This window comes from Apis laboriosa, unplaced genomic scaffold (genome assembly GCF_014066325.1).
Source record: "Apis laboriosa isolate Shangri-la unplaced genomic scaffold, ASM1406632v1 scaffold14_cov150, whole genome shotgun sequence".
NCBI classification, from domain to species: domain Eukaryota; kingdom Metazoa; phylum Arthropoda; class Insecta; order Hymenoptera; family Apidae; genus Apis; species Apis laboriosa.
The window spans coordinates 787,643-813,036 of record NW_025221798.1 but is presented as its reverse complement, the minus strand read 5'-3'; the positions used below and the strand labels follow the sequence as shown (position 1 = coordinate 813,036).

General features: G+C 22.1%; 4 protein-coding genes across 8 annotated transcripts; 1 reads left to right on the top strand and 3 right to left on the bottom strand.

The window, feature by feature from the left end:
• Nucleotides 1–1,067: 1,067 nt before the first annotated feature.
• On the bottom strand, nucleotides 1,068–5,427 carry LOC122710606 (valine--tRNA ligase, mitochondrial). Its single transcript, XM_043928556.1, has 16 exons — nucleotides 5,340–5,427; nucleotides 5,075–5,267; nucleotides 4,735–4,981; nucleotides 4,428–4,656; nucleotides 4,150–4,329; nucleotides 3,956–4,080; nucleotides 3,564–3,826; nucleotides 3,257–3,485; nucleotides 3,064–3,186; nucleotides 2,879–2,986; nucleotides 2,612–2,771; nucleotides 2,259–2,527; nucleotides 1,691–1,903; nucleotides 1,510–1,621; nucleotides 1,249–1,427; nucleotides 1,068–1,133 (listed from the first exon to the last, which is right to left on the bottom strand). The coding sequence occupies exons 1-16, from the start codon at nucleotides 5,425–5,427 to the stop codon at nucleotides 1,068–1,070; spliced, it is 2,784 nt and encodes a 927-aa protein (XP_043784491.1).
• Nucleotides 5,428–6,948: 1,521 nt separating this feature from the next.
• LOC122710550 (3-hydroxyacyl-CoA dehydrogenase type-2-like) lies at nucleotides 6,949–11,994 on the top strand. The gene is made up of 4 exons (XM_043928467.1): nucleotides 6,949–7,153; nucleotides 8,308–8,472; nucleotides 8,936–9,715; nucleotides 11,686–11,994. Exons 1-3 carry the CDS (start codon nucleotides 7,148–7,150, stop codon nucleotides 9,527–9,529), a joined length of 765 nt encoding a protein of 254 aa, XP_043784402.1. The 5' UTR covers nucleotides 6,949–7,147; the 3' UTR covers nucleotides 9,530–9,715; nucleotides 11,686–11,994.
• LOC122710549 (protein nervous wreck) lies at nucleotides 9,645–19,708 on the bottom strand. 4 transcript variants are annotated; one of them, XM_043928464.1, is made up of 22 exons: nucleotides 19,571–19,708; nucleotides 15,719–15,816; nucleotides 14,831–14,876; nucleotides 14,674–14,759; nucleotides 14,448–14,592; nucleotides 14,232–14,368; nucleotides 14,090–14,153; nucleotides 13,883–14,011; nucleotides 13,681–13,803; nucleotides 13,422–13,525; nucleotides 13,130–13,274; nucleotides 12,951–13,028; nucleotides 12,834–12,885; nucleotides 12,641–12,744; nucleotides 12,320–12,473; nucleotides 12,059–12,231; nucleotides 11,640–11,940; nucleotides 11,204–11,418; nucleotides 10,990–11,089; nucleotides 10,785–10,922; nucleotides 10,681–10,712; nucleotides 9,645–10,579 (listed from the first exon to the last, which is right to left on the bottom strand). In XM_043928464.1, exons 1-22 carry the CDS (start codon nucleotides 19,589–19,591, stop codon nucleotides 10,016–10,018), a joined length of 3,009 nt encoding a protein of 1,002 aa, XP_043784399.1. In that variant the 5' UTR covers nucleotides 19,592–19,708; the 3' UTR covers nucleotides 9,645–10,015. The 4 variants fall into 4 exon arrangements, with proteins under 4 accessions (XP_043784399.1, XP_043784400.1, XP_043784398.1 ...); XM_043928465.1 differs by having other exon boundaries at nucleotides 10,681–10,922; nucleotides 14,831–14,890; XM_043928463.1 differs by having other exon boundaries at nucleotides 10,681–10,922.
• A 558-nt stretch (nucleotides 19,709–20,266) lies between these two features.
• On the bottom strand, nucleotides 20,267–24,968 carry LOC122710605 (BTB/POZ domain-containing protein 10). Of its 2 annotated transcripts, XM_043928553.1 has the most exons (7): nucleotides 24,826–24,968; nucleotides 24,173–24,295; nucleotides 23,132–23,248; nucleotides 22,695–22,832; nucleotides 22,352–22,623; nucleotides 21,387–21,584; nucleotides 20,267–21,224 (listed from the first exon to the last, which is right to left on the bottom strand). In XM_043928553.1, exons 1-7 carry the CDS (start codon nucleotides 24,942–24,944, stop codon nucleotides 20,755–20,757), a joined length of 1,437 nt encoding a protein of 478 aa, XP_043784488.1. In that variant the 5' UTR covers nucleotides 24,945–24,968; the 3' UTR covers nucleotides 20,267–20,754. The 2 variants fall into 2 exon arrangements, with proteins under 2 accessions (XP_043784488.1, XP_043784490.1); XM_043928555.1 differs by lacking the exon at nucleotides 23,132–23,248.
• Nucleotides 24,969–25,394: the final 426 nt, after the last annotated feature.

Genomic DNA, 25,394 nt, shown 5'->3' with positions numbered 1-25,394 from the left:
AGTTTAAAATAAAGAAATAGAATATCTGCAAAATAATAAAAAATCAAATTGTTATATGATGATATTAGTATATTAATTATTTTCTTCCAAATTTGACTTATTGATGAAGAAAAATTCTATAGAATATCTTAGTATGATTTATTAGTTATTAATTTTAGATTAATTTCTTAAAAATACTAATTATATATAAATAGATTTAATTAGCTTATTAATTAGATATTAATTAGTTTAAAATTTAATGTTGTAATATCAAAGAATAAATATATTATTACTTAATATTATATTTGACATTAAATGGAAAGAATATAATCACACATTGAAGAAAGAAGATCAATAAGATAATGAAAATGAAAACAGCAATGATGAAGAAATGCAAGAAACTATTTCTATTGAATTTAAATAAAGCTATTGATAATGCTGAAATATTCAAAATTACAATAAAATCAATATAAATATGTATTATTAATGAAAAAAAAAACAAATTTATTCTGTGTCCACAAATTATGAATTTGTTGCTAAGTATATTTATATTATAATATATTTAAAGATATAGACCAATAATGTATATTTGATGATTTTTGTAATTTAAATATATATATAAATATATATTTATACAATAATCTTATAAAATGATATTTTATATATTCAATTATTTCTAAAATTAATTGAATAGTAATAGATTGCCAAAAATTAAATAAAAGAAGAATAAATTAAGAATAAGATGATTTTTTTTCCTAAATTTAATATGATTTCACTGATTTTATAGATAATGAAGATTATAATAATAATGAAAATAATTTTATAGATATGCAGAATTATGCAGAATTATGAATAATAATAAAAAATATATATTATAAAATAAAATAAGTTAGATATATTATTTTTAAAGTATTTTTATAATATTTATAATATTATTTATAATTTTTATAATTTGATTTATATATACCTTATATATTATCCAGTTTCAGTCATCTATTTTTTTAAGAGAACTGATGTATCAAATTTAAATACATTTCAATATAATTTATTTCAATTAAATTTGTTTTGTTTTATTTTATTTATATTGTTTAATTATTTTGTGTAATTGTTTTATCTAAAATTTTCTTTTCAAGTTCTTTTAAAATAGAAAAATCCTAAAAATTAAATAAATGATAAATATAAATATTTATAGGCATAAATTATATAATAAAATTTTTGATAATATGTATAATAATATAATAAAGTTGTACAATAATATAATAAAGTTACCTCTATAACAATAGATATTGTACAAGTAGGATTATAAGAATGACAAACGCTATTTTTATGTTTTATATAATTCTTTTCTAAAAATATAAAAATATTGAATATTTTGCATCCACCTTTAATCAAATTGATGACATTATTATAAAAATTAAAATCATCAGATTTACTAATTACAATGTGAACTGTGAATAAAAATCATATTTAAATTTAATATATTAATTTTCATATAAATTGTATGTATATATTATATATATAAATAATTACTTTCTGGATTTAATTTCTTACTAATATTACCCATGATACTTCTAATTTCTAATATAACTTTTAAGATTTCATTTATTTTTTCATCTAGAGGAACATTTCTCCATTCATTAAACTATAATAAATATAAATATAAATTTATATTTTGGTTTTGAAATATTTTATAATTAATATATAATTTCACCTCTTCTGGTATTGGATAATGTGCTTCCATTAATGATGGAACTGATAAAAATTCCGGAAATATATTTGACAGTCTTTTATACAAATCATCACACAGATATGGTATTATAGGTGCAGATGCACGTAAAAATACTTCTAAACACTTTCTTAAGACATATGTGTGACTTATATGTGTATTTATATTTTCACTTTTAAATCCCCATTTACTTCCTTCCTATATATAATATATATATATATATATATATATATACAAACATAAAATCTATTAATTATTTTTACTTATTTTTTAAATAATATATTTTTTGTTAATCAAATCATACAAGTTCATATAAAAGAATAATTGATTAACCCAATTTCATATTTAAAAAAATGAAATAATATATAATGAATGAATAAATAAAATAAAATATGAATAAATAGAATATGTATATATATATATATTTTATTTATTATTATTATTATTATGTATATATATATTTTATTTTATTTATTATATATATATTTAAAGAGTTTATATTTAAAATAATCTTTTCTCAATAAATAGTTTAAATTAGTAACCATAATCTTACCAAATAAAAATCACAAAATTCATAATATAAAAATTGCTTCATTGATGCAATAGCTTTATGGAAATCTCGTTCTATAAATGCATTATTGATTGTATTAATCATTAGAGATAATCTACTTAAAATCCATTGATCAATAATTGTTATATTTATAGGTTTTTGATATATTTTTTCATTTGTCATAAGTATGATATATTTGCTTGCCTGCCAAATTTTATTTAAAAAATATTTATTTGTTTGACATTCCATAATATCAAAGTTGATGTGTTGATCTATCAAACAAAAATATTTATAAATATTTAAAATGTCAAATAATAAAAATATTATAGATTATGTATAGATTAATTTATACTAACTTTTAATATTGTGACTAGATAATGTCATACGCAATGCATCTACACCACATTCTGATATACCATTAGGAAATAGTTTATTATTTGCATTTAACATCCGTTTCAATGTACTTTCATTAAGAATACCTATATTGTAACTTTTTTTCGTTTGTGCAATAAGATCCTATTTATTTTGCAATATTTGATATAAATAAAGTATATTTTAACATGTGAAACTTACATTTACATGTATATTAACATGTATATTTTTACTTATTACTTATTACTTACATTTAAACTAATACCATTGATGATATTTTCTGGAGAAATAATATTTCCAAGTGTTTTAGACATTTTCTTTCCATAAGCATCACATAAAAGACCATGCAATAAAACTTCCTGAATTTTAATTAATTACAAAAAGAAATTAAAAATGATTTAAATATAAAATAATCTTAAAATATAAAAAATCTTACATCAAAAGGTAGACAATTAGTTAATTCCAATCCTAGCATTACCATTCTTGCAACCCAAAAAAAAAGAATATCTCGTCCTGTTTCCATTAATGTTAAAGGATAATATTTTTTTAAATCTTCAGTCTAAAAAGATATCTTAATATAACAATAAATAAATTTTTTATATATTATTCATGTTTATATGTGTTTATACTTTTTCTGGCCATCCCATTATAGCAAAAGGAAGTATTGCAGAAGAAAACCATGTATCTAATACATCTTCATCTTTATATAATTTAATATCTGATCCATATTTATTTTGTACAATAATTTTTGCATCATCTTCAGTGCGAGCAATTATCCACTCAGTTTTATCTTCTATTGTAAAATAATATGCGGGAATAGGATGTCCCCACCATATTTGTCTTGAAATACACCAATCTCTAAAAAAATATTATTATTAAGAAATAAATTACATTATTTCTTTTTTTAAATATTGTTTATTTTTTTTTTTTTTTTACCTGATATCATTAAGATAATTATTCCACAATATTTCTTGAGTATTAGGTATTATTTTTAAATGACTTTGTTTTACTGCTTCTACAGCTTTTTGAGCCATATCTTTACATTTAATAAACCATTGTTCTTTGAGTAGATATTCTACAACATCGTGAGTTCTCGAACACAATGGTATACACATCTTATGGTCACTAATACTTTTTAAAATACCTTTATTTGATAATTCATTTAAAACTTTTTCTCGAACAATAAATCTCGGCAAACCCTGAAATTTTTTTATTTATTTTTAACAAATGAAATATTACTGAAGTAGAAAAATTTATAATATCAAACAAAAATATAACATAATATAATATCATAAAAATATAAATATTTAGTTAAAATATAAGTATACTTCAAATTGTTTGCCTGCTTTTGTTATATTTCCATATTCATCAATAACTTCAATAATTTCTAATTGATGATTCATTGCAATCATATAATCTAAAGGATCATGTGCAGGTGTTACTTTTATTGCACCTAAAAAATTCTCTTTAATTATAATGTGCTTATCATAAAATATTATTTAAAATAATAAAATATGTTTACCTGTTCCAAATTGTTTATCAACTAAATAATCAGAAATAATAGGTATATATGTTTGTCTTAAAGTATGCCAGACTTGTTGACCAATATACTTTGCATATCTTTCATCATCTGGATGAACAGCAATTGCTACATCTCCAAAAAGAGTTTCTGGTCTAGTAGTTGCCACTACTATCTCATGTTCTAAGAAAAAAGAATTATATTCATATTTTAAGAAAACAAATTTTCCTATAAAAATTAATCATATATATAGTTTGAAAAAAAGAGAAAATAAATTTTACCTGAATCTTTCACAGGATAAGCTATATGTACTATTTCACCAAATGTAATCATTTTTTCATATCCTGGAATTTGAAGCTGTGTTTTTTTAGTAACATATAAATGCTCTACTTCAATATCTGATATTGTACTACGTAAAGTAGGAGACCAATTAATCAAATCTTTTTTCCTATATAATAAATTTCGATCATTTAATGTAACAATCGCTTCTATCACAGCATTATTATGTTTCTAAAATTTCAAATACAAAAAATATTCTGCTTGTTCAAAACTTCAAATATTTTTTATAGAAGAAATCATATTTTATACCTTACTCATTGTAAAATATTCTCTAGACCAATCCAAACTAGCACCTAAAGCTTTTAATTGAGATTTTATAATATTTTCCTTTTCATTTTTCCATTGCCAAATATATGAAAGAAATTTACTTTTTCCTATATCTGATTTATTAATACCTTTGGTTTTAAAAAGATATTTTTCTACCATCATTTGTGTACCAATTCCAGCATGATCAAAACCTGGTATCCACATTACAGAATATCCTTTCATCCTATACCTAAGTATAATTATATATAAAATATAAATGTAATTTATGTTAAAATGTTATTTATTTCAATATGTAAAGAATAATCATATTTTAAAAAAATACCATCTTGCTAATATATCTTGAATTGTAACAGTTAATGCATGTCCCAAATGCAATGTTCCTGTTATATTTGGAGGAGGTAGAAGCATTTTCAATGCTACTTTCTTATTATTTCTAAGAGTAAAATAATTATTTTTCTCCCAAATGTAATACCATTCATGTTCTATTCTTTTACGATTAAAGGTTTTTGGAAAATCTAGAAAAAAATTTTTTGAAAATAAATTTTTAATTATGATATTATATAAAATACATATGTATCCATAAATACCTGATAACTGAGTAGAAAATTTATTGCAATAATATTTATAACATAAATTAGAACACAATAATGTATTATAATGTGTAATAACTTTCATTATGAATATATATGTTATATATGTTATATTTATATATTATTATATATACATTAAATATTTATCATAATTATAAATGTTAATGATAGTGATTATTATTCATTCATACTTATAATAAAATAACATGTTATATAAACTATTAATTATTATTTGAAATTCAAATTTTTTTATATTATTTACGATTTTTTATTAAGGTTAGTTCTTTTTAAAATAGTTTTCAATTTTTCAATGATATGATATTAAATATTCATTATTTTTACAAAAATTTTTATTAAATAGCAAAAAAAATATTTAATTTTAAAGATAAATAAAATAAAATATTTTTAAGATAATAAAATAAAATAAAATAAAACTAAATTATTTTTAGTTATTAATGTTATATTATATAATAATTTCTCTTTTTATAATTAATTATATACATATTTTTATAAAAGATGCTAATAAAAAATAATAAAAAAAATTTTATTCACCACGTTAATGTACAATATTCATATATTATTATTATATACATTTATATTATATTTATTATATATATTATATTATAAACATTTATATTATATAATGTAAATTTCAAATTTCATAATGAAAAAAAAGAAAAAAAGTACTATTTTCTGCTCTTTAATTTTTTGATTATAATAAATATTTTTATTAATTAATCCTATTATTAATATTATTATATATATTATTATTAATAAATTATTAATTATTAATTATTATTAATTAATTTAATCCTATTATTATTAATTTTATTATTATTAATATTTTTATTAATTAAATTATACTGAAAAATAAGTTAAATCATAAAATATTGATAAGAATTGTATCTATTAATTCGATGCGTGAAGAAAAAAATAGGATCTATCAAAATTGAGTAAGATAGAAAGATTTCAAAAGAAAAATATAAATGAGATTTTAAATATTGCCGAAACTTAAAGTTAGCGATAACGAATCGAGTGAAAAACTCCTCTTGTTTTCGTCTTCTTAAAACGAATCAAATTCCAATGTTCAGCTAATCAGCAAATAACATCATGATAATCTTTTTTTTAAATCACTAACTATTGATTAGTTTGTAAAACAATATAATATCTAATGTTTAATGTTCATATGATCTTAACTTAAATTAATATTTTTTTATTATATGATAAATTCATTTTCATTAACATTTGTTTTTAAATAAATATTTATTTTAATAGATAAAAACAAAATTATGTAATTTAAATTATCTAATACTTCAATTATTCAATAATAAAATAATTCAATTATTTTTGTAAAAATATTAATCCTAAATTGAATATTTATATAAAAAAAAATTATTTTATTCTTTATATTATCAAATTTTTTGATGATAAAAATTTAAAAAAAATAATGATAATTTTATAAGTATTATATATTATATTATTTTTAAGTATTTAATTTACATATTGATAAAGTAACTTTTTGCATTATTTCTGATTATTTTTTCATAGAATTATCAGTAGGATAAAATGGCCGACAATGATAAAAGTGTATGTTATGGTGCGAGTTGGTATAGTCGCCATTTTGTCTCGCATACCAACAGTTCTGCTTCTATTGTTCGCTGTTCGATCTGTTCCATTCCATTAATTATAAGACGAAATACTTGATATTAAAAGTGTTTTTCATTTCATTTCAGTTATTTTATTATCGATTTTATAAAACATTTTTTATATTTTTTTTATAAAATAGAATAGAATTTTTTAAAATAATGAAAGTAAGTACTAATTTTTTTTTAATATATTAATATTATTATTATGAATGAAAATTTTTTCATTTATATAAAATATATATAATTTTCTATTTTTTATTGCACACATATTATGTATAAAGTTTTGATTGTTTTAAATATTTATTATTTTATATTAATATAATACTTATTTTTAAAATATGTTTCTCTGAAAATAAGATTCAATTAATAATAATTAAAAACTTTGTTTGATATTTGTATAAATTTAAAAGAAAAATATATATAGATGATATGGAATTTCATCTCGAAAATTATATTTGTTATTTTTAGAGATATTTGTTCTGATTTTTGTAATGAAAATTGTATGATAATGAAATTGATGACGTAATATACTAGTATAGAAATTATAATATGATATTAATAATTTTTTTATATATTAAAAATTTCAAAATTATATCTTAAAATATCTTCATTTTTTTAAGTGACATATTATATATTTTTTTCTATTTTTAGTAAAATGATATTCTATAAATAATCGTAAAATAATAATAAATGGATTAGAATACAATGATTCTAATATTCATCGATACAAACGAACATTGATTTCGATACTGATTATTTTTATTTTAATTTATTTACTTGTTATCTATTATTGGTTTGTATTAATTTATATTTTATTAATTCGGTATTTTACTAGGAATAAAAAAGTATAATACACCATTTAAAAAATGAAGATAAATTTTGAAATCTTTGAAAATCTTCACTTTTAAAAAAATTGCTATATTATGTTCTTTGTATTATATAACTTTCAATAAACTATTGAAATTTCTCTAAATATCTAGATATTTCTAAAGATAACAGAAATGTTCAAAGTAATCTAAGTTATTTTAATCTAAGTCTCATCTTGAATATATCATAATTTTTTTATTTATTCATATAATTTTATAATGAAGATTGTCTTGAAAAAATATAAAAATATTATAAGTAAAAAAGTAAATATTCTAGATACTGCTTTATGAAAATTTAATGAAAATATTTTTATAATTATATATTTTTATAATATTTTAATAATTATTTTCGAAGTAGTTTTTTATATAGATTAATGCACATAATATAATAATCATATAATATATACTTAAAAAAAATATTTAAATAAGAAATTAATTTTATATATATTTTAGGGACTAGTTGCTCTTGTAACTGGTGGTGCTTCTGGATTAGGACTTGGTGTTGTACAAAGATTTATAAAAGAAGGTGCTAAAGTAGTTATTGCAGATTTACCAATATCTAAAGGAAATGAAATTGCTAATGAACTTGGAGAATCTGCTATTTTTACACCAGCAGATGTAAATATAAAATAAAATCACAAATCATACTAATATATAATAATATATAATAAATCATAATAATATATAATATAATAATATTAGCATTAATATTAAGTAGTATTAAATTATTACTAATAATAATAATAATTATAAAAANCTATTATATTATATTATTATTATTATATTAAAATTATCAATAATAATAAAAAAACTTTAATAATAATTAATAAATAATTAAATAATAATAAGTAATTAAATATTGTGATTTTGTATTGCTGGTATTATTTATTGCATGTATATTACAATTAATATAATTAAAAATTATTATAAAATGAAATTGAAAATATAATTTTTTTTGATTAAATATTGTACATAATTTTGTACATAATTTAATATTATATATTCAAATATTGCTGAAAATATCTTTATATTAATGAATATAGTATTTTTATATTAATGAGTATTTTGTATTTTTTTCTAGATAACATCAATAAAAGATATGAATGTTGTTGTAAATGAAATAGATAAGAAGTTCAACAAATTGGATATCATAGTAAATGCAGCAGGAATAGCTGTTGCCCACAAAATATATAATTTTAATAAAAATATACCACATGATTTAGATAAATTCAACAAAGTGCTTAATGTAAATGTTTCTGGAACATTTAATGTTATTAGATTATGTCTACCACTTATGTATAACAACACACCAGATAAAGATGGATTACGTGGAGTAATAATTAATACAGCAAGTGTTGCAGCATTTGAAGGACAAATTGGTCAAGTAGCATATTCTGCCAGTAAAGGTGCAGTTGTTGGAATGACTTTACCATTAGCTCGCGATCTTGCTAATGTTGGTATTCGTGTTGTTACAATTGCACCTGGAATATTTGATACACCTATGCTAGGAGATTTACCAGAAAAAGTGCGTCTTTACTTAATGAGATCAGTACCATTTCCAAAGAGATTGGGTACTCCTGATGAATATGCTCAATTAGCTCAACACATTGTTGAAAATTCTCTCCTCAATGGAGAAGTGATAAGATTAGATGGTGCTCTTAGAATGCAACCTTAAATAAAATTGTTTTGTAATTTTATATAAATATGGAATTGGATAAAGGGGAAAAATATGGATATTTTAAATGAAAATTGTATAAAAAATATATAAAAGAGAAATAAAACAATTAACATTTTTACATGCAACACCATTATAATTCTCTTAAAATGTACACAAACAACGAAAAGTTTTCATCTATTATAGGTATTGACAATTTTCTTTATTACCTTATAACTGTACATTAATGTGTTGTAAATAAGTTGCAAAAGTCGCAACATCTTTCTTTAAATAGTTCACTAGAATATCATCTAGCAAAAAAGTTGTGTACATAATATTAACATAAAAATTATTTAGTTGTTCCATTATTCATTAGTCTTTCTTTCCAATAACCTCTGGAGATTTCCAAAATTCCAGTAAATGCTGAAATTTATTTTGATGATTTTTCGGAAGAGCCAGTTTATTTGATAAGGCAGGATAATCAGGATCTCCGAGGTCTAGTCAATCCTAGGCATTTGATTCTTTCAAATTTTGTAGCTTTTCTAATTGGTCAGGTTGTAATTCATCTGGAATACTTGCCCTTCCTCCCACTACCATTTTTTCTGGTACAATTTCAATATCTTCTGTTTCTTGTACCTCGATTACAGTACCATGAGATGGTATAGATTGAGAATTATCTGCTGTACTTGGCCCAGATGTTGAATCTGCTTCACTACCAGAACTGCTACTAATTGGAAATGGTGCAGAGTCTGTTGGTAAATCATCAACTGTTGATTTTTCTTCAATATCTTCGGTTGTTTCTGTAGTTTCTTGTTCTTTTTCATCTATTATCACGGTAGCCTCTTTGCAATCACTTTCATTCACATCAGTATTTGTGCTTGAAGGTAAGTCACCATCAGAACTTTCCGTCGATTTCACTGTATCATCAATAGCTTCTTCTAAACCTGGGAAAGGATGTTCAACTTCTTCCATTGGCGTCGCTGCAGTAATTACAATTTGCGCAACGCCAAGTCCGAAATCTTCTTTCGATTGGTCATCAGTATTTAAATATTTTGTTTTTTCATCATCTACCTAAAAATAGAAATGTAATGGTTAAATTTAAAATTAAAATTGTCAAATTATTAATTTTTAAATAAATTTCGTTAAATTTTCATTTAAAAAATTCCATTTACCTTCGTTCCTAATTCATCCGATACTTCTACAACTAAGCAGCAATTTGGTATACATACATTCAAATTAAATATAAATAGGATAATAATAATAATTTGAAGCTTACCTATTATACCAGGTCCTTCAGATTGATCTGCTTCAAACTGTGAGCCATATTGACTTCTTTGGTCCTTTGAAAGATTTATCATGAATCCTTCTTGTCGATGTTCGATGCTTGCATTAATAGATTTTCCATTTTGTGATTCTATATATTAAATAATAATAATAACATTTTTTTCATAATAATTCTATTTTTAAGAGTCAAATGTTACCTTTCATCATATTTTGTGTTATTTCATTTTCTAATAAAAATTCTGGAACTTCGGGTGGTGTAAATACTGGTGGTGCAGAGCTCGGTGGTGTTATATTCTCCTGATAAAAAAAAATAAAGAGCATTAAATATGAGAATTAGAAATAGAATTCAAACAAGCAAAGCAATATTAATTTAAAAAATACATTAAAATTATTTATTAATTGAAATGTAACCTGTGGAGTTAAAGGTGAACCATCTGCAGCACAAGGTTCTACGATTAAAGATGGGAATAATCCTCGTTGTCCACGTAATTCTCCTTCCCACCATCCATCATCGACATCGTGCGGTTCTTTTCTTAAGACTTTTAAAATATCACCTTCAAGAAAACTGAGTTCTTCGTCACATGTAGCATCATAATCGTAAAGAGCAATGCAATATTGTTCTATTTCTAAAAAAAGAAATTAATAGTACAATTTTCAATATGATATTATATTATACAATAATATTAAAATATATTATTCTAATAATTTAATATATATACAAATATTATTATTATTGTAATTAAATTATATGGTTAATTTAAAATTTGAAAAAAAATTAAATTAAAATTATTAGTTATTTGAATGAGAATTACATAAATTATATGAATTATGTAAGAAATAAATTTACCTCCTATATGATTTTGTACAATAGTTTCTGATGTTGTCATTTGTAGATTGGCATCTGGATCTACTGCATCATGATCATCGATAGTATAATCTACTGAGGAAAAGGATATTTGTTGCACCAAACCTGGTCCTTGAGAAGTAAGACCGGATGTTGTGTCTCTTTCAACATCAAGATAATTTTGAGGAACAAAGCCTTCTTCACCACGATAATTTCGTGCTCTGAGCCATCCATCACCATCACCTTCACCAACAACTTCTAATTGCTCACTTTCAACAATTGACAATTCATCAGGATTTTGTGCCTGTAATAACAAATATTATTCATATAATACATAATTATTTTTCTAATGATAAAATTTTTTTTTTATTATAAAAATTTTTTTGTAAAATATTAATTTTCATTGCAATAAGTATTCATACCGTATATGAATAAAGCGCAGTACATTTGTATATTTGTTGTGTGGAAGGAATTTCAGATGTTTCGCGAAGTTCAATCTGTTCTTCTTTTTCTTCATTATCCCAATCTACAGCCGTCGGATCATCCCAACCCACTGTAAGTTGTTCTATTCGTTGTTTCTCTTGTTCAAGCAAAGCTACCATGCATAAACAATGATATAAATAATATATTCTAATTGGAATATTTTGCTATGATTTATGATTTTTTTATACTATATTACATACCATCAACTTCTTCACTATCATGTCTTTGCCTTTCCTCTGTCGTTTCTTCTTCTTGTTGAGGAACATTTCGTGCACTGCCTGGTCGTTCAACAGTTGTCAAATCACTTCCTCCATCTCCATCACTATCATAGAATGAATCTGAGGACGGATGTTCCTATATAACATAATATAAATATAATTTTTTTTACAATATTTAATAATATATATATTACATATTATTATATATATGAATATATTAATATTAATATATATATATATGTATATATCAATAAATATTGATAATTTTAAAAACAATTTAATAAAGTTTAATGAACGGTTTACCGCCGTTCCCGAGGCATCAGTTCTAACAGAAAGAGAACTAGCTGAACGTGGCATATCTTGAACACTTAAAGTTTCTGCCTCTTGTAACCATTCATCAACGTTTACTATAAAAGTCACAAATAGAAAAAAATAATATTAATATATAATTTATTTCAATCTATTATATTCAGCAAAAAAACGATATGTAACAAACCTCCACCGTTTCGAAGACATTCTATTCTCGCTTCTGCCTTCAATTTTGCTGTCTAATGAACAAATAAACAAATAAGGAAAAGAATTAATATGAATCACATTTCATTCCATATCTTACCTCTGCACGTCGTATAATATGTTTCAGTTCATCGATTTTTGTATCTACATCTGGACCTTGTGGATCATTCGGATCAGTCTGTAATCATTGTTAAATGTAATTATTAATAAATTATTTTCAAGAAAATTGAAAAAAAAAATAATTCAATTGATTTGTGTGATGATCAATTGTCTATTAACCTTTTGTCCAGATTCTTTTAATTGTAGTAGAACTTGTAATTTCCTATTATTTTCTCGGATGCTATTTATTTCACGAGCTATTCTCGTTGACCAACGACGAGCTTCTTTTCCAAGTGTAGCTGCAGCAGAATGATCAGCTGTTATCCTGTAACAATTTGTTTTTAATTATACATAAAATATAATTGAAAAAAATTAATTCAAATATTATATATATACGATTATATATATTATACGATATATATTTATCAATACGATTTATATCTATTATATATTTATTATAATATTTATAAACCTCTCTATTGGATCGTTGTCACATGGTTCAAAATCATATTGTATATGTTGTTTTAAAACAGGATAATACAAGCAACAGCACTGTATATTGTACTCTCTTGTGAGCTGTAAAAAAATAGAAAATGAATGAGATAGATAAATTGATTGTTTGATCATTTTATTAAAAAATATAATGAATATTAGTAAAATGATATATAGATATATATACAAATGATATATAAATTCCATGGTTTTTTTAAAATTTTGTATTTTGTACTCACTTGTTGTGCTTGGTCACGAATTTTACCAAAACTATTTTGTGTAGCTAGACAGGTTAAAAGTTCTGTACGACCCATTAGCGTTAAATATTCTGCAACTTTATCATAAACACCTTGTTCTAAATACTGTTAAAAAAAAAAGATTTTTATTTTTTTATAAATAAAAATAATAAGAAAAAAATTATATAATAAAAAAGGCACTTACTTGCATAGTATTTTGTAGGTCAACTACAAAATATCTATTTTGATGTGCATTGGCAGCGGCAAGACTAAGCAAATAATCATTTCGCGCTCCTGTTGATTTTTCTTCTAAAGCATCGCGTTTCGAGCTTACCTGAAAATGATAATTGTACAAATTGTAAATCATTAAAAATTATTTAAGTCTATAATGTTTTTCATAATAATTCTTCACCTTTGCACTATTTTTCTGTAATGATGTTATCGATTGGAAAAAAGATCCCTTCTTTTTCTTTAATCTAGAATTAGTCAATATCAGATTTTAACTGTTACAAAATTAGAACATATCTATTAAATAAATGTATATAAATACATACTTCTCTTCAATATCTTTCGCTTTGTCGCGTACATCATGGGCGCTATGTTCTTCATCGAAATACAATTTCTTTGTTTTGTCTACATCTTGTACACAGATTTGTAATTCTTTTTGTACTATCATTAATTGGTCGATTGCCTAAGTGGAAAAATAATCTTATTCACTTTTTCTTGATTTTTTTGATTGATATACAATATATTATTCAAGGAAAATATACCTTCTTAGAAATTTGTAGTTTGTGCAACTTTAAACTTTTTGCATCGTCAGCAATTTGTTGTTGGAAAACTTCTACTGCTGCTAATCGCGCTCTAGCCAATTTCTCATTTTCTTCTAAGACAGTTCGCCAAACATTCCACATATTCCTAAAATTAACAATTATATTGATTTATATTGAATTGATATCTTATTTTTTTTTTCACTGATTAGAAAATAATAAAATTTACCATTTTTCTTCTGCTCCATCGACTTTCAGATCCGGAATATTTGGTATTTTTTTATTCAAATATGCAGAAGATATTTTAAGAAGTGCCTAAAATGAAAATTTTTAATCATTAATGATTGTATAAGTATTGAAATATAGTTTTCGTTATATGGTATTACCTCCGAATATGATTTTTCAATTGCAGACTTCTTTATTGTAAAGTTGCTGAAAAATATGCACTATGAAACATAATGCAGCGTAAAGTATTTACAATTTTCAAATGTTTAAATAAATTTCAATATATAAGGTTTTTTAAAAAATTAGAATTGTTTAAAATTAAATAATAATTTTTAATAAAGGAAATATTTTAGAAAAGAATAAATAGAGATAGAAATTTGATTGAAATCGTAAAATATATATTCGAAATTGCAAGATTTTCGAAACTATGAGATTCTCGAGACTAAAAATCTATCTTTTTTTTTCTTTTTCTAAAAAATACTAGTTTTTTAAAAATTAAAATATTAAGAAATTTTGATTTTTGATATTCTCCAAATTCGATTTATTATTGGCTTACAAAAAATTGAATTTTTAACTTTTATTTTTTTTATAAACTATTAATTGATCAAATCATGCCAAAATAAAACAGATAAGAGATTGAGATAAATTTAAAATTTAAACGCAAAATTGATTATTATTAGTAAAACAGAAATAAATTTGTGTTATTATTTCATAAGCTATTTATACGATTTATTTTTTAATTGAGTTTCGAGAATCTTGAATCGCAAAAATTCGAAAATTTTTCGAGTTTTAAAGAATTTCGAGTTTTAAGAAGTTTTGAATATTCCATCTCTAGAAATATATTAGAAAATCTTGCACTAAAACTAAAGAATATATATTGCAAAATAAATGTAAATTTATTTTATTAAAATATTTGTAATACAAATAATATAAGAAAAATATTTATTAGAGATAAGAATATAAAGAAATTAAGATATCGGTGATATAAAATGATTTAAACTTAGAATATTTAAAGCTTTTATCTAATCCTCTTTTTACATAAGACTTACCGTATATCTTCTAGAAGGTCGCATTCATGTTGATTTTTCGCTTGTAACTTTGCCGCTTGTTCTGCGTGTACATTTTTAAGAAATTTTGTGTAATTTCCCTGCAAAATTATTAATTCGTTTCCTTATTTGCAAACAATTATATTTTATACTTATCATAAATGTACAATATATGTAAAATATACAAAAATAATATCCTAATACAATAATTTGATTAATAAAATAGATTTTTATAATAAACCGAAACATATTCTTTTCAGGAATTTTTAAAAAATTAATAAATAAATTAATATCATATATATAAAGATATATTTCAAGAAAAATATATAGCTCATTCATTTATATAATAATATTATATATAATTATAATTTCATATTAATAATTTTTTTACAGATATTATATGAAAGTCAGCTTTATACTTCTTAAATGGAATTATATAATTTTTAATATATTAATCGATATATTATTATTTTTTTTATTAAAGTAAAAAATAATAATATATTTTTAACAAAAAATTAATAATTTAGAAGATATTTTATTTTTTTATAAAACTTATCATATAAAAGACAAGAAACTGCAAAAAGATACTCGTTTATTCGCTGACTGTTCCATACTCACATGCTTTCCATACAATAAGTATTATAAAATTCGAATTAAAATATCTTTCAGATTTATATTTTTTATTAAAGATTAATCATTTTTTATATAACTTAATAACTTTTTTATATAACTTAATAATTTTTTTATAAAAAACAATATACTATATCAAGAAAAAATATTATTATCAAAATCATATTAAATATTCAAAATGATCAAATTATTTTTTATAATCTGCTATATAATATTTTTAAATGTAAATAAAAATATTGATATAGATATTAATATACAAAATTATATGAAATGCATTTACTGAATAATAATATTTATGAATATAAATATTAATTTAATAAAAATATTTAATAAAAAATAAAATATTTTTATTTATTATTTTTATTTATTCTTTTATTATTTTTTACTCGTGTAATATATTCTAAATAAAAAGTATTATTTCAAATACAAATAAATTAAAAAATCATTTCTTCTTTGTTCGATTATCGATTTCTGTATCGTTGAAGTATTAATTGTCGGATAAAAAAGTGAGTAAGGATTACGCTTTGATTAGCCATAGCATCGTTGGAAATCAAGTTCAATTTTATAGTGCAGATAAGTATATCGATATTTTCTTACGCATCAGAACTCATATTGACTTTGTGAACTTTGATGAATATTCTTTTAATATGCAGGGACATCTATTTCGTCTCTAGTTCAATATTTATTAATTTTTTTAGGTTAATAACACATCTTAAAATTATATACATATGCAAATAGTTAAATTATCGTGATACACATTATCATATCACAATAATTCTTAAAATAAAGTTTTTATTTATTTGAAATGATAATACATTATAACAATGATATGTTATAATTCATTTAAAAAGAAATATAATAAAAGATATTATATAAAATATAAAAAATATTTATAATATTAATATATTTATAAAATATAACAATGATTTTTAATTATTGTATTAATTAATTTGTCTATAAATCACATTTATCAAAATTATTTATAAATGTGAAATATAATGAAATTAATAAAATAAAAAAATTAATAAAATTTTTTGTAATACATTAAGTGAAAAATACTGCTTATTGAAATTTTATTTATTTTCTTAGATTATTAGATTTTCTAATTGAAAATTAAATAGAAAATCAAGTTTTGAATTTGTTTATGATATAGAAATATATATACATATATGTATATATAATTATTCTTCCTCTTCTCCCTTACATGAAAGTATATATAATAATAACTTTAGGGATTATTATGCAAATCGAAAATCTATTTCATCATTTTTTAATAGAATGCAAATTTAAAAAAATTTTTATTTTATTTTAATCATTTAGAAGTATCAAATAACTTAAAAAAAATGATCTATCCATTTTGTTTCAATTCATTTGCATTATATATAAAATATAATTTTTAATAAATTTATCACTACTTAATCATTTATGTTATGATATTACTTTGAATACATTTTAATGATAAGAAGAAAATTGTATCCAATTATAATAATTCCTTTTGATTCAATTCTTCTATTGAATAAAAAGATGATTTTTAACTTATATGAGACTTGAGTACTTAAATGAAAGTGAAATAATATTACAATAAAGAATTTTAAGCAATAAATAGACCAAATAGCCAAAAATATTTATAGATTAGAATAGTTTATTTTTTAGAAAAATATTTTTCAAATTGAATAAATACATTATGATAAAATTATTTTACTTCAATCTAATAAATAAATAAATTATTAAAAATTTTATTATAAATTTTATTATTTAAAAAAAATTTTAAAAAAATTTTTCTCTTTGAATATTCTTGTCAAAGAAAAAATTTCAAGTATAAAGAAGGGTAAACATGAAATGTCTTATCCGGAAGACATGAAGAAAAATTCTCCTCCTTTTTTCCGTGCGAAAAGCAAATAGAAAAGAATACTCGTAAGAAGCTAGACTAAATTTCGCCGAAAGGAAGTATGCTTTCCAAACAATTTTAGTAAAATACGCATTTTCTTTTGCGAACCATTTTGGATTCTTGATTGGCATTCGGCAAGTCTAAGTGGGTCAGGAATTGCCCCATCTTTAACTATGAAACTTCATTGTAATGAAGTAAGGCGAAAAGCCGGCTCGCTATCTTAATAAATATATCGGAGAATTCTTTTTAAAAGAATAGAGTTAACTAAATAAAAGAGAAAACTTCCGACTATTTTCTTTATCTTCTTCAAATTTAATTAATTAATGGAAAAATATAAAATTACACAATATATTCTTCAGGTTATGTTTCAGAATGTAGGAAAATTGAAAGTGGATATAAACTATTAATTATATATACAGTAAAAGAATTATTTATCGATTTATCGAATAACTATTGCAGCATACTTTGCTTCAAAAATTAGATATCTTGTATAAAATTGTATATAGAAAAAAACATTTTCCAGAAGAACTTTTATTCTGATTATTACTATCTATTAAATAACTCTTTTATTTTTCTTGCTCAATTTAAAAAATTTTAAATTTTAAAACAAATGAAATTTATATAAAATTTCTGATCAAGAAACATGGCCATTAAAAATCGTTCTACATTCAAAATTCAGGATCGATTTCTATGAGAATATAGTCCTATTATATAATAAAGGAGATAAATAGAAATTTCAAGGACAGGATTTAAATTTGCATAAATAAACCACATTTCTAAAACGAAATAAAAACAAAAAATCAAAAGAAAAGCAGAAGTCATTACCAATAGAGACGCATATCTGTTTCGATCTGACACGATATTAACCCAGGTCTTTGGCCATTCTATACATTTTGAGGTCAGCTTTTGATATAGATTCGTGGCTAGGACCGTGCGCATCGATTTTCCCTATCGTGGTAACGTTCGAGTACCATTTACGTCAATTTTTCCATAAGATATCGCTAAAGATCGATAAACGGTCAAATTTGCACATTTCGATCGTATCAAGAAGAGAAACTTCTTTTATGCCTTCTTCAATACATATCATATTTTAAAGTTCATATAGAAATTCTATTTGTACAGTTTTATATTCATTCATTTTAATTCGTTTAAATATAAAATATGAAAGAAGTTTTTTACTTAGAGAAGATTTTAATTTATTTAGTTTGAAAGAATATGTATTAAAAGCATAATTACATAAAATAAAATTTGATATAAAGATAAAGAAAGGAAGAAATTATTTGAAAAAATTGGACAGCAAAGATACAGACAGAAAGATGTCAACTTCATCGGCTTACTTTTCTTGGTGGTGGTTGCATGCTGGACGAGCGGCCTGCTCTGCAGCCTCACCGCTGGCAGCCCGTTTTACACCGTCCGCCGGGGAGGGGTGCTCTGTTGTTTTCGTACGCCTCACCCGACACAATATTACACACGCTACCACCCTCACTGCTTGCGTGTTCGTACGCTACTGATCTCCTGTTCTCCAACTGAGTTAGCCTATTTATTGATCGCATACGCGCCTGCGTTCTCTTGATCTACGTCTTCGGCATTTCTCATTCTCTTTTTTCCGATTTTTCCCGATGTTTCCGATCTTTCGTGATAGAATTTATCATTCCTTTTATATGAAATTTTATCATCGATTGATATCAATCGAAATTTTCTTCTTTCGATATATTTGTTTTATTATTTTATTTTCGTTCTTTTTGAACCTTTTAAATACTCTTCTTTAAAATAAATTTATTTAAAGAAATAAACTATTTTAGAAAAACGTTAAATATGAATTTATTTGATAAATATGCAATAAAAAAATTTTTTTAATATCTATAATTTTTTACTTTTATTATTAAGTCGAAATGCATGATTTACCTCATGCTTTATTTAGGCATAACTTTATTTTCTATATATTTTTTATTTTGTAATTTCAAAATATTTATAAAATATATAAATAAAATTTATAAGATGAAATAACATGTGAAAACAAGAAAACAATCTCGGAAACAGTATTCAACTTTATTAATTGTATAAAAAGGGAATACCCTTCACAAATACATACCAAACGAATTCTTATTTCATATTTGACATATAATTATGAGAAACGTGTGACGTTACATACAAAATTAAAAAAGTCACAGCAGATATTTTTAAATTAGTTGGACATCCACAAGATGCGATAACTTCACTATACATTGTTTTGACTGTGTCAAAATCAGACTTGCTTAACTCACAAAAAATTTTTCTATTTAAAACATAATTATATTCAAACAATTTTTACTTTTTTAATATCGATTATTTTATAAAAATGGAATGAATGATGAAATATCTTATTTTGAAAATCAATAATTTTAACTTTTTAATTAAATGAAATTGTGAGATAAGCGAGTCCGACTAAATTTGAAAATTGACGCAAGAAGAAAGCAGTTCATAAATACTTGGTAATCGAATTTCATGCCTGTTCATTCTAATTTCTATCTACAATCAATATTCATGGCAATTCATCAGGCGGTATCGATCCAAGATCTTGATCAGCTGGTAAACCTATGGCACCTTCAACGTCAGCATCTTGACCGACTGGTAATATGACTTCTGGTTGAGGCACTGGTTCTGTTGCTTGCAAAAGAGCGATAGCTATTGGATTTCCACCAGCATCTAATACTGGATCAGCTGTAGCTTCAGCAAGATTAGTCACAGATTTTGATTTTACACATTGAAAATCAACATGTCGACTTTTCGCTTCTTCTTTCTCCCAAGACATATGAATAAATGGTCTTTGTACGTAATTATAAATTACTTCAGCGCGTCCTCCTGCTCTCTTCTTGATTTTTTCTTTATAAGTAGGATAACCTTCAATGCCTAAACGAATTTTTTTTAAACCACGTTCCTTCATTACCTGTTTGGCTACATCTCTATTTTCGATATATTTGAAAAATCGATACATCGCAGTACTGTTAACAGCTGAAAAATATAAAGCACTTCATTAAAAACTATATATCCAATAAAATTATTGATTTTCTATTGTATATATTCAATATACTGTAGTAAAGTCGAATATTCTGAAATATATTTGATAATATAAAAAAAACAAAAGTAAAAAATCAATATCTTTTACATTCTTACTTTGTGAATATTCTTCTCCCATCTGTGGAGGATATTCTTCATCCCAATCAACAATATCATCTTCCAATAAAACAACAATGTGACATTCGCGATCACCTCTACGTGCGCTGTTTACCATAAGTGGTAATATTAAATCTTCAAGAAATACTTCAAATTGGCATCGTGCACCTTCATTAGATAATTCATGTAATAATCCTCCTACAATAAATTGTGTTACCAAGATTTATTTTAATATTTTAAATAAGTTTTGAAATATTCTAACTATGAATCATTATATCTTATTATTTGTATATATCGCTTATGAATTTTTTTTAATAACAAATGATTACTAAAAGATTTAAAAAAAATGTTTTTGAATATTAAGACAGTATATCTATATACTGGGATAATATATTCATATTCACATTATTTTTGGGAGATTAATTTTAGAGGCCAAAATAAACACACAAATTAATATGCAAGTTGATATACTTTTTATTAATAAATTATGGTTTAAATTAAGTTGAAGTTTATTTATTAAGTTACAAACAATTAAAGTTTATATTAAATAAAAATATATAAATTATATATAAAATATATATATAAAGTAAAATATGGGATATTTTTATTTTTGTTATACTGCTGTCTTTTTCTATTTTTATTTAAATTATTATAATTTAAATTAATTATAAAAAAATAATTATTTATAATTAATTTATTTAATTAATTTATAACTTTATTAATAAGTTTTTATCAACATTTTTTTATATATAACTTTTATGTTTCTCTTGACCTCTATAATTTAGAAATTTCTAGACTTCTGAACTTCCTATAATATATAATATATAAATATTCTATATATAAAATATCATGTATATAAATTACCATGAATTGCACAATATACCATCCTATATATACACATATATTATAATAATAATAAATATCATTATATATATATATATATAAATTTTTATTTAATTACTTACTCAAATTTTGACATTTTACTGTATTAGCGTCAAATGGGACTAGTAGATAATCGCAAGCTTCTCGTAACTCTTGAACAGCAACTGTCGGAGGACATCGAATTACACCACCTTTATAATAATCAAGAATAGCTCTAAACACCATAGCAGATATACCATCTGCAACTTCATATTCTCCACGCTCATTTGGTTGAGCATATTCAACTCCAGAACTAAACATTCTACCTAACATTGTATTTGGATGTGCAGTAAATAATGCAGGATCAACAATAAATCTAAAATCAAAATTTATGTTCTAATTTAATATAATTATATTAATAATTAAAAATATATTAAATAAATTTACCTAGTATTATCAACAATAAGAGTAATGCGTTCATCACTTGCTTGTGGATTATTTATACCAGTAACAGATCCTGATGATGGTAAATTGTCTCTACTTTGATTTTGTTGATTTTTTCCAACACCAACTCCAGAGCAAAGTCTGAAGAAAAATATGGTTCTAAGTGACTACTGAAGATCACTTAATATTAATACCTACATAAAACAAAGGAATTATGACTAATAAACATATAAAGCAATGCAAAGTATCGAATAAATATATAACTAACACCTACCTGTTTATGATTCCTGGATTCTTGTATAATATAAGAAATAAAAATATAATCCTCAAAAATATACAATAATTAACACTATCAAATATTAACTTAAAATCATTATGAAGTATATTTTAAAATTAAGATAAAATTTTGTTTTAATCTTGCATTCATATGTGAATATTACCTGTTTTGTTGATTAATATTAGTATTTTGTCTCCCAGAATTGAAGGAATGACAGTGTCTTTCATTGCTCCCATCTCTTTGTACCAAACAAGATTTTGGTTTTGAAGAGCCACCACAACTACATGCAAAACAACAACATTACCTTTCTAATATTTGCATTCGACAACAAGCATTGTGTACTATCTATTAATCTAATATATAGGATAAGAATTAATTTAAATAGATAAGTGTATATATACATAAAATTTTTATTGCAAAAGTAATTTAATTAATAATATAGTTTTCTAGTTGTTTATTTAATTTATTATTGTTTCAAGATTTATTTTAATAAAGAAAAGAATTTTTTAATAAGAAAGAAAAATAAAAAAATAAATAAACGAAATCAAGCAAATTTTTAAAAATTTTAGATGACATAATTATAAAAACATATTTAATTATATAATATAAATTAAATTTTTTTGAAAAATAAACAATTAATATAATAATATAAAATATAATAATATAATAATATAATAATATAAAATATAATAATATAATAATATAATAATATAAAATATAATAATATAATAATATAATAATATAAAATATAATAATATAATAATATAAAACAGAATAAATTAACATAACAAAACATATAAACAAAACAAAATAATTGTTTTAATACACATTTATATAAGTAATGTTTTAATATATATTTTTTTTGATTGAATCTAATATTAAAACATGAAAAGTAATAATTTATAACTTTCAATTAAAAAAAATCTGACATGCATGACATTCTACATAACATTCTTCGATACATGCTTGATTTTAAATATGTAATTGTTAAAATAGATATTTTAAAGGCAATATAGATTACAAATGAAACTTTTATAATATCAATAATCTAAAATATTTATTTTAATAAACTAAAAAATTAAACTAATATTAAAATATCTAAAATATCTAGAAATATCTAGAGATATCTAAAATATCTAAAATATCTATATATTTTTCTTTTTTATACTGAATATTATATTTATTTATATCTTTTACATAGTACCTCATTCTATTCTTATAAATACGATGACGTCCTCTACCACCCGTTTCTTTATCTGTTTCTGTATCACTACTGCTATCCTGAATATAGTTTAAACGTTCTGCAGGATTTGACATCTTGGACCAACTATAAAAATATAATAAAATGATATAATAAATGATAATATAATAAATTAAACAATTTCATTAATGAATTATTAAATTAATTATAAATTATTATTTTTACTCCAATTTTTTCAAATATCTTCTCAATTTCATTTCTTACTAAATTTATTTTCATAATTAGATATTTTATTAAAATAAATATTATTACATTAATATTATAATTAAAGCAAATATAAATATTTAAAAATTATACAAAAAAATTTTAATCAAAAGCTGAAGTTTCTAGTATTTAAAAGATTATTATTACGGTTTTTGTTTATTATAAAAATAATATTTAGAAAACATTTAAAAATGTAGTTGTATAATATATTTTTTAATTATTTATTGATAGTAAATGTAATAATATTGCATAAAATTTTGAAAATATATTTATTACAATAATAATTGAAGAGAAATTATTATTGCAAAATTTTATGTTACATTTCATGCATTCTTTAAAAAATATTACTATTATTATGTGTATATAATGCATATTTCATATTAAATACTTACAAATTAGATATTGACAAATACCACCCAAGTTTTTTTAAAAGCCAGCTAACTGACGTGCAAATTTCTAAACCACACGATTGAAAGTTAACCTGACCTTCTCTTTTGACGGAAAGTTGCATTCCAAACCGATGATACAGATAATACGAAACACTACAGTCATTGATGACAATCGTTTCGACAGGCGTTGCCCGAATTTTATATTGTATCAACTTAAAAGAATAACGATATTGCAATTAAAAATAAATAAATAATAATTATTTGAAAATTTTATTATATAAGAAAATTAAAGGATTTTTTTACTTATTTTCATTATATTTTTCATATATTGTGGCATATATCCAAATAATAAATATTTTAAAATAATATGAATTCGCGCCAATATGGACAATCAGATGTCTCTTTCAATAGTTCCAATAAAGATTCATATCTATTTCTTATAAATTTAATGATATTTATAAATTCTGTAAATAAACAAGTACTTACACAAGTTGAAAGTCCAATCAAAATATTATTAATAATTATTTATATACAATTATACTGTTTATAATGATTAGTATATAAAATAATTA